At 44.2% G+C, this 16503-nt stretch overlaps 1 protein-coding gene across 2 annotated transcripts; it reads right to left on the bottom strand.

Moving 5' to 3' along the window:
* Positions 1-1994: 1994 nt before the first annotated feature.
* On the bottom strand, positions 1995-16469 carry khdrbs1b (KH domain containing, RNA binding, signal transduction associated 1b). Of its 2 annotated transcripts, XR_001162048.3 has the most exons (11): positions 16118-16469; positions 13713-13843; positions 12355-12471; positions 11134-11280; positions 10221-10360; positions 9627-9837; positions 8966-9033; positions 8621-8679; positions 8252-8452; positions 5937-6011; positions 1995-4929 (listed from the first exon to the last, which is right to left on the bottom strand). XR_001162048.3 is itself a non-coding variant. In XM_012818323.3 (9 exons), the coding sequence occupies exons 1-9, from the start codon at positions 16209-16211 to the stop codon at positions 8346-8348; spliced, it is 1074 nt and encodes a 357-aa protein (XP_012673777.1). In that variant the 5' UTR covers positions 16212-16469; the 3' UTR covers positions 7097-8345. The 2 variants fall into 2 exon arrangements, 1 of the variants encoding a protein (XP_012673777.1); XM_012818323.3 differs by lacking the exons at positions 1995-4929; positions 5937-6011 and having other exon boundaries at positions 7097-8452.
* Positions 16470-16503: the final 34 nt, after the last annotated feature.

Genomic DNA, 16503 nt, shown 5'->3' with positions numbered 1-16503 from the left:
TCATATAAACACAAGTTCATTTTCACTTAATTAGTTCAAACTAGAGATAGCTAGGACAGTTCATAGCTCGTTTAACTACACCTTGCATCCCACCTCGTATCCAAGTTTATTCACTTACCCTAATCGATGCTCATAATCCCCGGGGGCTCTCCCACCGCTAACCCCTTCTCTTCCCTTAACCTGGGTTCATATCCAATTCCTACCCTTACCATAACCCGTGTACCTACTCCCCAGTCCTCCCACCCCTTACCCTGGATTGCCTGCGGCATGCCATAATGAGATTGATGTTTAGATAAGTAGGCAGTGCATTGTTCAGACATCAAGATATGCATGCAAAATCTTTTTAGAGGTGCATCCTGAAGTGTATCTGTTGTTGTCCCTGGAATTCACATATGCCCCCAAGCCAGTGGTTCTCAAACAAGGGTTCTACAGTCCCCAATCAATAGCATGAGGAATTTATCATATTTTCCTGTGTAACAAATAAAAAAAGTAGACGGATAAGGGGGTGGGGAGGAGGTTTAAATAATGTAAGCATATAATAAGGCTGTATCATAATAAAATGTGAAAAAAGTGATGGGAGTCTCTCTGAATCCATTGTAATTTCAAACTGATACTTTAATACTGTTCTTGGTTCAGGGTCCATAATAGTATTCCTTATGCAGTGTATCAAAGCACAAAGTATCCCTATGCTGTTCCCCACAATTGCCAGACAATTAGTGTTTTATGTATTATGATCTAATTATATGAAATAATAAGAAGTGCGACCATCTGATATTAGCTTTCCAACCATTCAGTTCAAGGAGATGGTGCATCCAAATACATAGGTATGCCACCCGTCCTCCGAGACCGTGGGCTTAGAAAGCAAGATTTACACTTTCACATCTCACTGAAAAACTGCTGTCAAGCAGGCCAACTCAACATGGGCAAGCCTGCCTACTAACATTCAGCATACAGTCCATACAACAAGCTCATAATGAGATTATAGAAATAAATTATTTGACAAATGAGTCACAAAGGTTGCTTGGCTGTGTTGTAGCTGCCAGGCCTTGATCTACTCAGCTATAGAGATTTTTTAATTCATCTGGAAATGGAAAGTGAACAATGTTTTCTTCCAATTGAAACATCTCGAGAAGAGAGATGCTGGCAAGGGCTTTTTTTAATCCTTTGAACAGGGCTGGGTGGAAAAAGCACTAGTATTAGCTATGGAGAGAAACATCGCAACCTTGTAGCATTTCTTGTACAAAACCCCTCACCCCAATGGGAAGGAGATTACAGAAACAATTAGTGTAAACATTTTTCAATGCCGTAAACAGATTAAGAGCCGAGCAGGTATGTGAAGCAGCATCAAATTCCCCAACCCATTGCTTATTTTGTTGTAGAAAGAGATCATTAATGATCATTGGCATCCATCATGTGCAACCCAGCTGGGACAGAGCCTACTCTCAAGTGTGTCATAGGAGGGCTTCAGCCAAACAAATGAATGGAACACTGGAATGGACCACAAGTCCATTTGTCTTACAATTACCAAAAGGACAAAGTATAAAAGTAGCCTTACCTGAATAGATCGAGAGAAATGTACTACTTTTTATGTGGTTGACTGTCCTGAAGCAAGAGAACTCTACAGTCTAATGAACTTAGCAACAGTTGAGATTCTCAAATTCAGCGAGCCAGCATACCATACTTTCCTTATCACCACCAATCAGAATTTGGATATTATTTAGGCAGATCTACGTAAAGATTCACCAGATGGGGAAGAAACTATTGGCCTTATTTCCCAAGAGGGTGTGGCATTACCGGAGACGTGGAAGTGACTTGGTAAAAGTCCATGAAAATAATCTCTATTGGATGCCTTTATCAAAAGTATACCACATTTCCATGAGGTATTTCAATGGAATCCCTGCAGTCTCTTATGCCTTGCCACTTCAGCAGGGGGGGCAATTCAGTTATAAAACTCTATTTATCATGACAAATAAGCACACCAGAAAAATCACAAGTTAATGGAAATCATGAGTACCTTTATTTTTGGCTTCAATCCCAAGAACAACTAGGTAACATTTCCTTGAGAATATTAATACCTCTGGGTTTAAACAGAAAAAAACTATAGTTAACTGGACCGTACTGTAAAAAGAAAGCATACATTCAAAACCTTGAAAAAGAAAAAGAAAACAAAAGCCAAACCGCCTCCTTTAAGAGTAAACAGTATGGATCAAAGCACCTGATGTATATTAATGACTTGCCGGAACATTTGCTCCACTAACATTTGCCCTGAAAGAAGTATAATTTAACCAAAATATATGCATTTCTACAAGCATGTAATCAGACAAAGATTAATGCAGCACTTGGATCATTAACATGACAAAACACAGAAGTCAAGGAGCAAAAAGATAACTGGAGGGCGCATAACTCTAAACTTTTTGTTGTTGAGTCGAGTTGTTAGCTTATGTAGAACACGCAAACAATGTGCTGGACCGAGAAAATTGATTGTAAACAACTGACACGATTCAATGCAGCCTGGTTAAAAACTTCGTAACCATTTTGGTTCAGTAGTGTTTGGTCACAAAGGTCAAACAGGATATGGGTTTCTGAATAAGCACCAGGAAGCAGCGACACTGAGCCAAATGCAGCATGCTCTGCATGGAATTAGTGGACACTGCAACCCTGTTCAGGAGAACTAGTCGTTATATAAATCAAGCAGAGGCCATGCAGCTCAGTAGCCACGTTTGTCTGCTTGGGTCATGCATGAAGGACACGAAATAAAAGAAACTAAAGGCAAGTTCAACAGTCTCCATGCATGAAAAGAAACGACGTGACAGGTGAAGGACAGAGTTGGTTTTAGTTGACCCTGCATAGCCTCAGCAGAGTGTGTGTGTGTGTGAGAGAGAGAGCCAAAAGACCCTGCGTAGCCTCAGCAAGGGCATGCCCCCCACACGAGAGCCGACAGCGGTGGCATTTTTACCAGTCTGTCACGCCTACCACAGTCAATGCACCACAAGATCGAGCCCTGAAGGTACGGGTCAGGCTTTTCCATCACAGAGCGCTCCACTTCAGGCAACAACTCTGTGTGTATGTGTGTGTGTGGACTATAAAAAGAACTGCTCTGTTAAGCTCTATCAGTCAAGCTTGAATAGAATTCACATTTTCCGCCAGAAGTTCCTAGGTTTTCTGTTTTATAAAAATCCCACTTCTGTGGCCAACACCAAGTGCCGGCGAAAGCCTTCATGAAACATTTCCATTATCTGCTTTGGAGATTTCTCATTATAACGACACTCCCCTCCCCCCGGTTACAGACTCACGGAGCTTGTCGCAGCAGTTTTTCCCCCCTCTTTTTCCAATTGTTCGATGGAGCTTGAGCTGTGGCTAATGCTTATTAAAATCTGCGGTGAGGAGTGATTTCTGTCTAATGTAATAACGCTGGGGCCCGTTAGCCAGTCAGCAATCAGCACTACCTCTGGGGGACAGAGGAACTGTCATCAGCAGTAATTGGTTGAAATGGCATGCTTGCATTCAACGTGTTTGTGTGCGTGTGTGTGGTGGGGGATGAGTTTCACTGGAAAAGCTTGAAAAACACATACACACACACACACAGATGAAGAGTGCTGCAGCTGCGAAGTTTGTCAATGAATACATTTACGAGAGAGAGAGAGAGAGAGAGAGAGAGAGAGAGAGAGTGTGAGTGAGTGAGTGTGTGTGTTTGCGCGCATATGTGACAGAATGATGAGTGCAAGGCAGCCTTCAGTTTCCAACATCTCTGGAGGAAGAGAAGAGGGAAATGACTACATAAGTTAAAGCACCATTAGCATCCTATCCCCTCTAAAGCAAAAGGGGGAGGGGGAGGGGGAGAAAAGAAAAGCGGGTCTGTTGGCTGCTGAAGAGTAACTGAGCCTGTACAGTTAATATTAATTGCGGGGGGGCACTCATTCTGCAAACGCAGCGATAAGTGCAAGGCACTTCCTCTGGCACGTTCACTAGGGCACTTCTTCTGCTCACGAGAGCAGGACCAACATCGGCATGGCAATTAAGGCACACGACAGAGGAGCTACAAAGACATAGGTCGCTTCTTTCCATTCCACACATTCCATTGTGTAAGGGTGCATGCAACCATGGGTGATGGCTTGAACAAACAGTACTCTTGGTTTGCTTTAAAAAAAAACAAAAAAAACATCACACACACACCACAGAGACAAGCGAAGAGGCAAAAGTAAATGAAACGTAATGGCATTACAAGAAGCAGAGCATCAGCAGGCGAGCGCGGATGGAACTCAGGGTGCTTGTTAAAATGAAGCGATTTCATGGCCGGCGGTGGCAACAGCGAGTGGTCATTTTAAAGACAGCATTAAGTGTGCTTCAGAGACCCTTTCCTGTGGACACACAAGTGTATGCCCAACGCATGCCCTCACACACACACACACACACACACACACGCACGCACGCACGGAATCTAAGAGGGATCTGGGGTGGAATAATGATTCCTGCTCTTCTCGAAACACATTAGGCAGTAACCTCAGAACACACAGCTGGCCGGCCCACCCCTTCCCCATCCCCTTTCGGGCTCGTCACGAGGAAGTGAGGCTTTTATTTTGATCCGGCCCGATGAGTGCTTTCTGCCACCCTCATTTTGCCTGGCCTGCAGCAGACCACATCGATTTTTCTTCCTCTTCACTCAAAAGGAGGGCATGCGGCATCGCCACCCCCCCCCCCCCCCCTTTCAACCACGACCACCATTCCCAGCCTTCCACACAAGGTCTTCCCTGAGGCTCTCTCTTTCTCTGTGCCTCACTCACACTCTCTCGCTCTCTCTCTCTCTCTCTCTCTGTGTCTACCCATCTTCGCTTGAGAATGAGGAGACACTAGACTGGATCCACACGGCTTGGAGCTCGAGACCATTCTGCATGTGCTCCTCATACGGCGCTACTGTGACGAGGGCCTTCCCTGTGAAAAAATGACAAATGCAGGCATTAGAATGGCAAACATAAAAAACAAACAAACAAACCAAAAAAAAATCACATACATCAACCTATAACCCTTGGGCCAGCAGCCAATACTGTTTAGATGAAAAGCTGGTTGCAGAGTACGGTCTGATTGCCTCAGGTGTTTTGTAGATACCATAATGTCAACACGCGTGTAGGGGCAAAGAAGTTTGGGCTACTAGGTGAAAAACTCTCTCTGGGACTGGCAACACACAAGGCAGAGTGGTCCTTCACTGACCCTTCCGTCTGCATGGGTCAAATCCAGGACAACCCAGCTGTACTTTATTCATTCACACACTTATTGGACCAATCATCAAAAGTTGAATTACCACTCTATTGACATTATTGCTCTGAATGAGTGATTGAGGAGACCAGCTCTCTGCGTAACGATTTTGAGAAGATGTTGCTCAAGGTCCGGTCTCTCTCAGATAAGAGAGAGAGCGCGCAAGTAGGCTCAAAATTGCACCAAGCCCCCCCCCCCCCCCCCCCCCCCCCCACCAAATCCTGCTACCCCTGTCCCCAGCGTTCGCCTCAAATCCCTGCCTTGGCTGTCACTGAGCGCGCTCAAGAGCGTGAGCCTCATTTTTCATGTCACAGCGATTTCACGAGGGACCCCATCTGCATACGGCATCCGACCCGAAAGCTGCGGCAATGCAGCGCGCCGGAGCAACACACGGAAAATCTCTGTGCCTACTGCAAATCTTTTTTTTGCCGACTAAATACAAAAACATTTCTGACACGCCACGGGGGTAAGGCAAGTGCATGTGGATTAACCACAACTGAGAGCACACTGTGGACGCTTCGGAAGCGACAGAGAGGGGGCAGATTTTGTAGGGCATTTGGAAGTCACACTGCAAACAGGCACAAGCACAGTTGCCCTCCGTCTTGGCTGGATAACGAGACTCGAAGTAGGAGCTCTGCCACGGACTCTCTCTCTCACACACACACACACAACAGTGCAATGCTCACCTGAGCCAAGACTTCAATAGTTTCGGTTCTACTTCAACTCCTTCAAGCCTTCGCAGTGATCCACACTCGCACTACCTGGAGGAAGAGCAAAAGCAAAGTGACTTCATTTGCCAAGACAAAACACCTACTGAGGTCAAGACTAGGGTAGTACAAAATCTTCATGCACATGCTAAACAATAGTTATAGTTCATGCAACTCAAGCTGTTTTTCGAGAACTGTCATTACGATGCTTGAAACGTGTTTCAAGATTACAGTGAGATAACTCTGATACAGATTAGGCAAAAGAAAAAAGTAGCAGCAGCTAGATTGCTCCACAGATAACATTCAAGATTTGGCTCTGGCAAAACTTTTTCCTCCTTTTATAGCAAGAGTTGCATTACAAATCTGAGCTGACATGTTAGTACACATTATTTTTGAGAAGAAAAAAAAAGAACTAACACTGCATATTTGAGTTATGTTTTTTTTTTTTTTTTTACTCTTTACTTTTTATTTTAAGACTGGATGTTTTAATTGTACGCAATTACCAGCAAGTTTAAAGACATCAAGATAAGAAATCAAAATGTATGCACACATGTAGATATAAACAGACTACCCAAATTGCACATTTAGGGTTAAGGGTTACCTTTAGGTTTAACAGTCCTGTCACTTTCCTTGCCATAGCTTTAATATAGAGCAAGCAGTGCGTCTTTGCATCAAGTGAAACATATAGATGGCTCTGGAGCCCAAACTTGAAGGGTTGTTTAAAGTAAAGTTATTTCAGGCTAGAATCAATACATCTCTCCTTGTAAGTAAGACCAAATAAAAAAAGAAACGTCATTCAATAAAAGTTTTATACATACCCAGGCACTGAATGCTTTTGCTCTTTCTAAAGACATTACGAAGCTATCCGGGTTATTTTAAAAAGGCCACAGGTCTTACCTCTAGGATCCTTTTTAAGTATAAAGAGAGAGAGAAAGATTAAAGTTGTGCTTTTTATGATCAAATCAAAACACAAGATACCGTTAAAGAGAGGTTTACGTCTTCAGGCTACATGCACTCTTTTAAAAATTTAAAATCCGTTTGAAGAGAAGCCTACTGACACTGTGGGGTTAAAAGGTATTTAAAAAGGGCATTACAGATTTTAAGATGACAGGAAAAGAAAAAAATATAACCAAGTTAAGTTTCATAGAAAACAATCTAAGCTTTATTGACAAACTGCTGCAAAACATTTTTTGGACAGATTTAGTTACCTATTTAGGCAAGGTCACACATGTAGCATAATGCATTTTACGGAGAGGATACAGAGACTAAATGGCAGTACAGTTTGGACGTTTTTAAAGTATGTACAAAAAGTTCGGATTTAGCTGCAGGATCCCTTTACATTAGAAAGAGATGACCCTTGTGGAGATTGTTTGTCCCAATCCTTCTTACAAGTTTGAGCATGCAGTTTATATAGCATGGTATCATCGATGAAAATTCTTGCTTTTAATTTCTTTTTTTCTCTTTTTTTAACATGATAGAGCCAAAAGAGGGCCTCTCTTACGAAAGCAAATCTTTTATTTGAACAGCCATAAATTATTAATTTTAAGAAATTAAGGATTTGAGGACAGTCCATCTCGACAGTGTCTAAAAGGGCTATATTTCAAAACTCTAATAGACAATGAAAAATATTGATGTCTAAATCTATATTTACAACTTTTAAGACTATTTAAAACAAATATGGTGTAAATAATCATGAATTGGACTGTTGGCAATGCTGTTAACAGAGATTGGTTTTCCTTTCCTAGATTTAATCTTGCTTGAGTATTACATAAATGAAATTACTTTTAAGGGCATTTTTTGTTATTTTGCTGATATTTAACAGAATTTTGAAATGTAGCCTAAGTGGGAATCTGCAACTGCACATCTATATAAATTCATTTTAAAATTAAACACAAATTAAAAGTAGTGAACTTGGACACTAAACATGTGTCTGTACAGCCGTTAAGCTTTTAAAACTCCACTAATTTTAACCAACCAAACCACTGAAGAAGAAAACAAAAATAAAAAGGAAGTCTGCTGTCAACAATGCAAACAAAAAAGCAAAAGCCAGGGGAAGATGGGACAGGAAGAGAAACCAAAAGCAAAGTAAAAACTTCTTAAAACAAAGCCGCTTCCCCAACTCATCCGCAGCAGTTTAACGTGGTCATTCCCGAAGCAAACAGATGAATTCTCCCTTTTCCTTCACTTTTTTTTGTTGTTTGTTTGTTTGTTTGTTTGTTTGTTTGAAACAAGTCCAGGGTAGTACAACTAAACGAGTGGAAGGGAGAAGGTGGGGTGGGATAATGGACAATTACTTTTGTTGGGGTTGCTTAAAGCGTGAGCTGCCGTGGGAGACAGTTGTCATGGCGACGCGTTAAGGAAGGGGAGACTGTTCCGCTCTTTAGGGGCTCAGTACGGTGCGTAGCGGTGTTCCCGGTATGTTCCTTTCGCTGGCCTTGCGGGTGGGGCCTTGGCTCCGGGGGCTGGGCGCGGAGTTCCATTCCAGTCGTCCTGAGCTGGAGTTCCAATAAACACAAGACAACACACACACACACACTCCACATTAGGACAGCACAGGTGGTAATCCCAGTAGGGTTGCAAAACAGGTTGTGGACCACCAGACATATTACATAACGCTAGCCATTTCACTAGCCTAGAGGATCACGAGTCGAGTGTGGCCTTACCATACGAGTCGTAACTTTCTTGCGTCTCTCCGTGTCCGTAGTCATAATACTCTGGCTCTCTGGATTCAGAGGGGGAAAAGGTCAAAATGCAATGACGAGTCACATTAAAAAAAAAAACAGCACCACTAACAATGAACATTGTCAAGGCAAAGAAAACAGAAAATGTGGACTGAATGTCTTTGAGCAAGCACATGGGCACTTATGTAAATTCAACAAGTGGATGAGTGCGGTCCTTCTCAACAAATGGGCCTTATGAACTTGTCCCGTCACACCCCACCCTTACCCCGGCTTCGACTGGCTGTGATGAATGCATCGCCTGAATAGTAGAAGTTCAAGAGTACTTACGCCTGTGTCTGATTGTAGTAGTTGTCATATGACTCATAAGATGGATCTGTGTAGCTCTCGTCATAAGCCTGCGGAGAAAAGCACGGAATTAAAGACAATTTACTTCTGTCAAGTCCTTGCTAAAGCAATCATCCTAATCATAATCATAATCATGCAAGCACTCAATCTTCTTCTGCAGACTTGGCCCCCTGCACCGATACCACAAAATGCTAAATGTGACCGACCTTATAAATAACAGTACGACCAGGGTTTGGCATGGATCAAATGCGTTCGTGAAATGCAACCACTGGACTGATCTCTGCTCAGTCTAGCTTCCGGGCGGAGACTCACACCCAAAAAAAACTTTCCATTGCTGAGGCTCATGTTTTTAAAGCACTTGCCAACCGCAATACTTTCAACTCCCTAAAGCCATCTGCTACTTTTGTAAGGTGAGAATTGAAGCTCAGCTAGTCTTGCGGTCTCCTTGATTAGCTTTAGGGCAGTGTTGTGCTATACTGTTATTGTAGGTCACACTAAAGAATCGCATAATCACATAAAAAATGTCAACACAGCCACATATGCCACCTAGACTGGTAGTGACCATACAACAGATACGGCACATTGTCTCCCTACCAGACACACACACACCCATTATGTCTCTAATTAAAATAAGGCTACTTACATATTCTTCATACGTCTCCTGTGCAGGTGGGTGTGGTGGTGGTGGGGCCATCCGCTGGGGCCCGGGGGCGGGTGGGTGGGCACGAGTGGGAGCTACTCCCCTGGTGGGCTGGGCCGGGGGTCCCCCTCGTCCCGACGGGGCGCCTCTTACCGCACCGCCTCTGGGGGGTCCTCCACGGGGGGCGCCACCACGCGGTGGAATGCCCCTACCCCTGGAAAGAGAGGGAGAGAGATGGGAGGAAGGCAGAGAGAGAGAGAAAGAGAGAGATTACACACTGTAATGTTCTAATTAGGAAACAAAGGTGCAGGTCTGGAAGTACCGACACAAGTTTTGGTCATGACTGGATGCACATGGACTTCAGAACAGACTGAAAGAAGCAGCCTGGGGGCAGATCTTGTACGACAGGTGGGGGGGCTAAACATTCATGCAGTCGGGTTCATCAAACATTAACATATGATGATGTGGAGCGTGTTATTGATAGTTGGGGGAGAAATAAGAACTGCCCAGGATGGGGTGATTTGGGGGGGGGGGGTGTAAGGGTCTGGATGGGTACAGCTGTAGGTAGAAGTGGTCGGGCAGTTTTGGGTGTACTACCTTAGCGGTGCAGAGGGTGGGTGGGGCACCCCTCGGCCTCTGACTGGGGGGCCTCCCCGGCCCCGAGGGGGGTGCTCTGGTGCCCCATTCAGGTAGTTCATCTCCCGGAACTGCTCCTGACAAATATCATCCATCATGTCCTGCAGAGGACAAATAAAGAGATAAAGAGAGAAGAAGAGAATCAGAGAGGCAAGAGGACAGAATGATTGCACACTGCAGTGAAGCAAAGCAACAAAAAAACGCAGATCTTCAATGTCAAACGTGCAGACGTAACCAAAGGCTACTTGAGCACAGACAGCAATATCCTGTTCATAGTCAGAATACAGACCGCAGCACCCACAAGCATATCTGACAGCGAAGATGAGAAACTGTCTTCAACCTCAGACAGAAAGTGAGAAAAGAGGGAGGGAGATAATGAAGAGAGAGAGAGAGAGAGAGAGAGACAGAGAGAGAGAGAGAGAGAGAGAGAGAGAGCCCGTGAGGTGCTAGCTAGTTGACTAATGCTCATCAGAGAAGCGGCTTTGATTATTAATCCTCATCAATGAAAACAATAGATGCCACTTGGCCAGAAAAAAAGAATACAAATTCCCTCTCGCTCGTCACGCAGCAGCAGAATTAGGCCACAAAAGCAGGCAATTTATCTGATTACATTTTAATCTTCTGCCAAAAGCAAGAGCGAGACACGCTCCATTTTAGCATGCGTTTAGTCAATGTTCAACACGGACCAATCTGGACACACCGAAGAAATAGGCCTAAAAAAATAGAAGGCTAAAAATAAAGGGGGGGGGGGGGGGGGGATTAGGCCAGACAACCACCCCCGGTTCACTTTAAAGACGGGCAAAGTTCATTTCTGCTCACAGAGCATCTAACAAGAACTGGGGAACGGCAAGGAGATTCTGGAACAGCCGCTTACCGGGAACAGGAACTTCTTGACCTCCTCCATGGCGTGAGCCATGCGCAGGTAGGCCTCTGGGACGGGCGCAAACACCTCGATGAACACGTGCAGCTCCATGGACAGGTGTGCGTACTTGGGCTCGCCACTCTTCCGCAGGCCCTCCTCCTGGTGGAGCACAAATGAAAGTGTGAGTGAGAAGTAAGTAAATAATTAATTAAATAAATAAATAAACAAACAAACATGGTTAATAAAGACATGATAAATAATAGTTTCAACAAACAAGGCCATGCACATGACCCTAGAAGGTGACATGTAACATTGGCTTTAGGGAGGCAAGCATTTTCTCGTGTACAGAACAAAAGGTAAAAGCATAGGGCTCTGGCAGGTCTTTGCTAGGGAAGGTTCTACTCAAATTGCCTCTAAAGATCATAGCAGACAGCATCGGACAGCACTATACACAGCAAAAACCTTCCCTGCAGGGGATACACATGTAGAGTGTATTTCACTGCAGGAGCATCCACACAGCCAAAAAGGGCATTCACAGCTATCAGAAAGATGACAATGAACACTGAACTATAGTCTGGACACGGTACAAGTTATATTCAAGGCATCAAAGTCAACTGCCTAATTGAGAACTAATTGACAAGTACAGGCAGGTTTGACTTGTACACTCTTAATCTATTAGCACTATAGAGACCAATGGTGTGTGATATTTCAAAGGTGAACCGTGGCTGACAATGAACCTAATCACTGTCCACTTACCACTTCTTGGTTAAATGATTAAAGAAACTGCACAAGCGAAGATCAAAGCAAATGATCCAGAGTCTTAATGATGAGAATGCGAGTCTGACTGCTGCTCATTCAACAAATCTTATTCAGTCAAATATTTATTTTAAATCCTTGCATTCACAATAAATAAATAAATAAATAAATAAATAAATAAATAAACAGTCCATCACAGAAACTGGTGGAGCACCTACACTGAAGTGACATATTCTGGTTCTTCACAAAAAAAATATAAATATATAAAATGTAGCCACTCAAATAAGTCAGCTGAATTAATTATGGTTTTGCCTCACCATCCATTCACATGGCTACATGCTGGCAAGCACTCAATCTCATTTGTGCCCATCAAGGATCACAAAGACCGCCTGTTGACGCCTACATTTATTTTCTTGAACTCAAACAACCTTCTTCTCTGCAGGCGATGAATTTAGGACAGCTCTGCTTGCCTCTCACCTTGGTTTTGTCCCGCATGGATCCCTTCCCCAGGACTGAAATCTTGGCACCCGTCTCCTCCTGCAAACGCTTTATTGTGTTTCCCTGAGGTCCAAGGATCTTTCCCACAAAGTTGAACTGGAAAGAGGGGAGAGAGAGAGAGAGAGAGAGAGAGAGAGAGGGAGAGGGAGATAACACAATATTTATGAACTCAGTTAGGAACAGCAGCATTCTTACAGAATTGAATCAAGCCCTGCACCGCAACCTCTGCCGGTTACAATCATTCGCAACCATGTTTTGACTAAAAAAACAAATTAAAAAAAATAAAACTCACATACTAAATCAGAACAGGCCTTCATTCCAATCGGAGGCGGCCAGAGGGTTTACAAGAACTGTGGGACACGTCAGTGGAGCCAAACACATATTTTCAGACAAGTAAAACCAGGGCAGGGAGGAGTGGTTTTGTAGCAGAGCAGAGCACTTAACTGTAGCACACGTTGCACTCAACCTCTGCAAAGACCCTGCTTGAACGTTTGTGGGGGTTGTTCTAGCTGTCATAACACACCCATTGGCCTACACAGTCCCTTCATTCAGAAACAGAATGAAGACAGATCGGAGTGCCTGAAAGCAGCCGAACATCTTCCAACACACAACTGGTCAGGCCGTCCAATAAGCCGAGAGCCAGATGCCCTGGCGACCAAACCATGACAACGCCAGTTGTGGCTTCTACAGAACTCCATTTTCCAGCCCATCTATTCCACACTCCTCCCCCAACCCCAGTTCAAATATCCCTTTCCCCCCGTTCCTCTAAATTTTTGTTCCCCTCCCCAACCCGAAAAGATTAAAGTCTCAACCAGCCAGCAAGGCACTAGAGGCATTAGATTAGCAGTTTGCTGCGCGTTCCGATTTGCTTGGTGCTCTATGGCAGGCACAGAGGAAACAAAAGTAGTCAAAACCAGATCAGGCCCAACACTGAGGCAATTACAAGACCCCGTATTGGCTAAATGAAATCGGCAGACAAGTCTTGAAAATCCAGGGGTTGTAAATGGGCCCTAATCTTGTGTCAGCATACTAACCGACTTGCCCCCATCTTCCCCGTTCCTGTGAAAGTAGCAGGAAAGGTTTTGACACTGGCGTGCCACCGATACGAGGAAAGCAAGGAGACGCCTTTGCTGATGTCTGTCCGCTGCGAGCAGGTCTTGACAGCCCCTCGCCCACGAAAGCTGACCACTCCCGGGGGTCTGTCGCTCTCATCACCCACAACCCTTCGCTCAAGCGGTCTCTAATTGGCTGAGCCACACCGCCTAAGACACGAGCTCTGAGGGGCGTGAAACAGGGTGGGGTGGGCTGTGGAGGTGGGTTGGGGTGGCAGCGCTTACCTTGGGGTACTGTTTGACGGGTATGAGGACCCGCTCCTTCAGCTTGATGTTCTTCGTCGTGAAGAGGTCCAGGTAGGCTTCGGTTGCTTTATCGTCGTCCTCGCCATCCCCTTTCTCTACTCTGTCGATTTCTGCAAAGAGAAGAAAACCGCTTTCAACACTCCCAAAACACAAACACACCCACAGACAGACACTCAACTCTGCCTTCATGCACGCCTTGCTGAAATGAGGCCTGTGGGCATTTTCATCAGTCCAAGAACAGCGTTATTCTCCAGCTGCAAGCATTTGATCCGTCAAGTGAACATGAAAGGGGGACTCGAGACAGCACTGGTAAACTGAGGAACTGCTGACGCACATTAGTGACCTGAACAATGTTTTCCCATGGAGACTCACACCCAAGGCTGCGCAGTTACTTTGGATATAACTGATATTACAGAAGCAGGCAGAGCTAGACAGTAAAAACAACAACAGTCTAGACCATCTCACAAAGACAGCCAAAAAAAAAACTATTTCAGTGAAACCACTGGCAAGATAACCTTCCACAGAAAACATTCGTGTGAAATGACTATGTCCCTATGCACCTCCTTGTGCATTATGTTTAGAGCCTTCCTTAAAACGTGTGAACCATACAGCAATAAAATGCAATATTCTCCATATGAATGTCCCTGCCATCATTCTCCCACATTTCACAGCCTACTCATGTTTATAATTGAAATATTTCAAGAGCCCAGCATTTGCCATCGATAGCAGTGGTAATGAAACAATTTAGCATCATACTCCGGGAAATGGGATTTCACAACAGTGCCAGATTTAAGGGATTTTAAGATAAAGATATACAGAAGAAAGACAGACAACATGTGAGATGGGCCACTTTCACCCTTGCAAAAAGGGAGAAAATCCTTCAGCAGGGACTTGTCAACTGTACCGTTTTTCTTCTGCCCATGAAAACTGAGGCAGTTGTTCTAAAACAAGTGAGGGGACCACCGAGACTACTGGAAACCGAAAGCCCGGCATGTTCAAACAAACCGTCTTAACACTTATCTGACCTCATTCCATAAGACGACGATGAGCCCGTGGCGAACTGAATCAAGAATTGTGTGAAATCAAGGCACTTGTTTGAAAAAGATTTGAAAAGAATCTAAGCATTTGACTAATTTACTCGGCTCTACTGGGGTTCCCAGGACAAACACTGAACATCCTTGCTCTAGATGGGACACATTATATGAATGCTGCTCCGTAATCAGCATCTGAACCATTTGAACCAACGGCACGAAAACAGAAATTGTGACACATCGTGTTAAATCGAGGTGTTTTTTTATGTCCCTCGTATACAGTAACCTTGTCCCAAGTGGATACTGATCAGAAACATGTGGCGTGGGAGGTTTCTAAGACAAATACATCTCCCACAGAAGAACACGGTCAATAACCAGCTGCAACACTTCCCATTCAGTCCATACATCTGGTTCGGGGCAGTTTTATTGCTGAGACAAGATTCAAACCTTGGCACTTCATCCGTCTTCAATTTCTTACGGTCAGTCTCGTCAGCCACATTGTAACTTAGGCTAAAAGGATCCAGACCTCTGGTGTTAAAATTTGGTCGTCAATGATGATATTGGCTGGTCATGACGCCAAAGCATTACCTAACGCATATCCTGTTTAGAACCTTTTATGGCGTTTTTAACGGTTCTAATCAACTATAAGATCCACGCCAATTCGTTCACGACTGGCGTTAAAGCAAGGTCATTTTCAGAATTTCCACCCTCAATGGCTGCATTAGCTACATTATTTACCAGGCGTATTTCGTAAGCTTTGACCTCACTAAACACGGGCGTGAGAAATAATCCTACTTTAACATGACACCTGACAAGCTTGGAAACCGTGCTGGGTTCACATGCATAGCTTGTCCTATCACACCATGAGGGGACGAACATTACACTTCGGAGGTGAACTTACATGGCCCATGGACTACAAACCGTCACAATCCAGTAAACCTAGCCATTAACGTTACAATGAATTTGTTTTTTCCAACGTGCAACTTAGCGCTTACCATTTGAAAAGAACCCGAAAGAGTAATAGTTACTGCCAGACCACCAAAACATTTCCAAATAACGATAAGTTAGTTTTAGATAGACTTTCTGGACTTTGATCAAATCAGCCAAGAGTTGAAAACGGGCATGCTCAAAAGCATGAGTTGTATATGCCTATCTGATAAAAACATGTGTTTTGTCTTTTAGGGGGGGTAACCCCCCGTCGAGTCAGCTCTAATGTTAGCTAACCTAGTGTTGCGCAGACTAGCATGCATGCTTCCAGTCTGAGACCCGGAGCAACCATCACGCTCGTGCAGCAGGAGAGAGGAGTCCAGAAACATTTAAGTTAACTAGCTGATTACACAACCTGAATTTTACCTGCAGACAAAAGTTTCATGGCGTGTGTGAAAGATGCATCCAGGCTGTCTCTCTCTGCCAACAGCTGAGGAAGATATTTGCCATCATTCTCCATTTTGAGTTTGTAAATAAGTTAATACAGCAACCAAGCTGCGCTTAGTCTTGAAAACAGCAGCTGATCCCCTTTGAAAACTTGCAGGTATCCACTTTTTGAAGACGATATTCAGAGATCATTAACCGCGTGGTACGGACAGGTTCAGCAGTGGACCGAACGGCTTAAACGCGGCAAATCCCCTTCTCCGACGCGCGGCGTGCTGAAATGGAGAACAAAAAGTCTGGCGGATGAAAATGAACGGAACGGAATGAAGCGGAAGTGATCTCACCAAGATTGGACTCTTTGATTGTGG

Source organism: Clupea harengus, chromosome 19 (genome assembly GCF_900700415.2).
Source record: "Clupea harengus chromosome 19, Ch_v2.0.2, whole genome shotgun sequence".
NCBI classification, from domain to species: domain Eukaryota; kingdom Metazoa; phylum Chordata; class Actinopteri; order Clupeiformes; family Clupeidae; genus Clupea; species Clupea harengus.
Note: the sequence above shows the minus strand (reverse complement) of the source record. Positions and strands in the feature narration are given on the sequence as shown.

Coding starts and splice junctions, on each gene's coding strand:
- khdrbs1b (XM_012818323.3), bottom strand. CDS start 16,211: ATGGAGAATGATGGCAAATATCTTCCTCAGCTGTTGGCAGAGAGAGAC. Junction 11,281..12,354: donor CCATGCGGGACAAAACCAAG/GTGAGAGGCAAG, acceptor GTGCTCCACCAG/GAGGAGGGCCTGCGGAAGAG. Junction 8,680..8,965: donor TACTACAATCAGACACAGGC/GTAAGTACTCTT, acceptor CTCTGAATCCAG/AGAGCCAGAGTATTATGACT.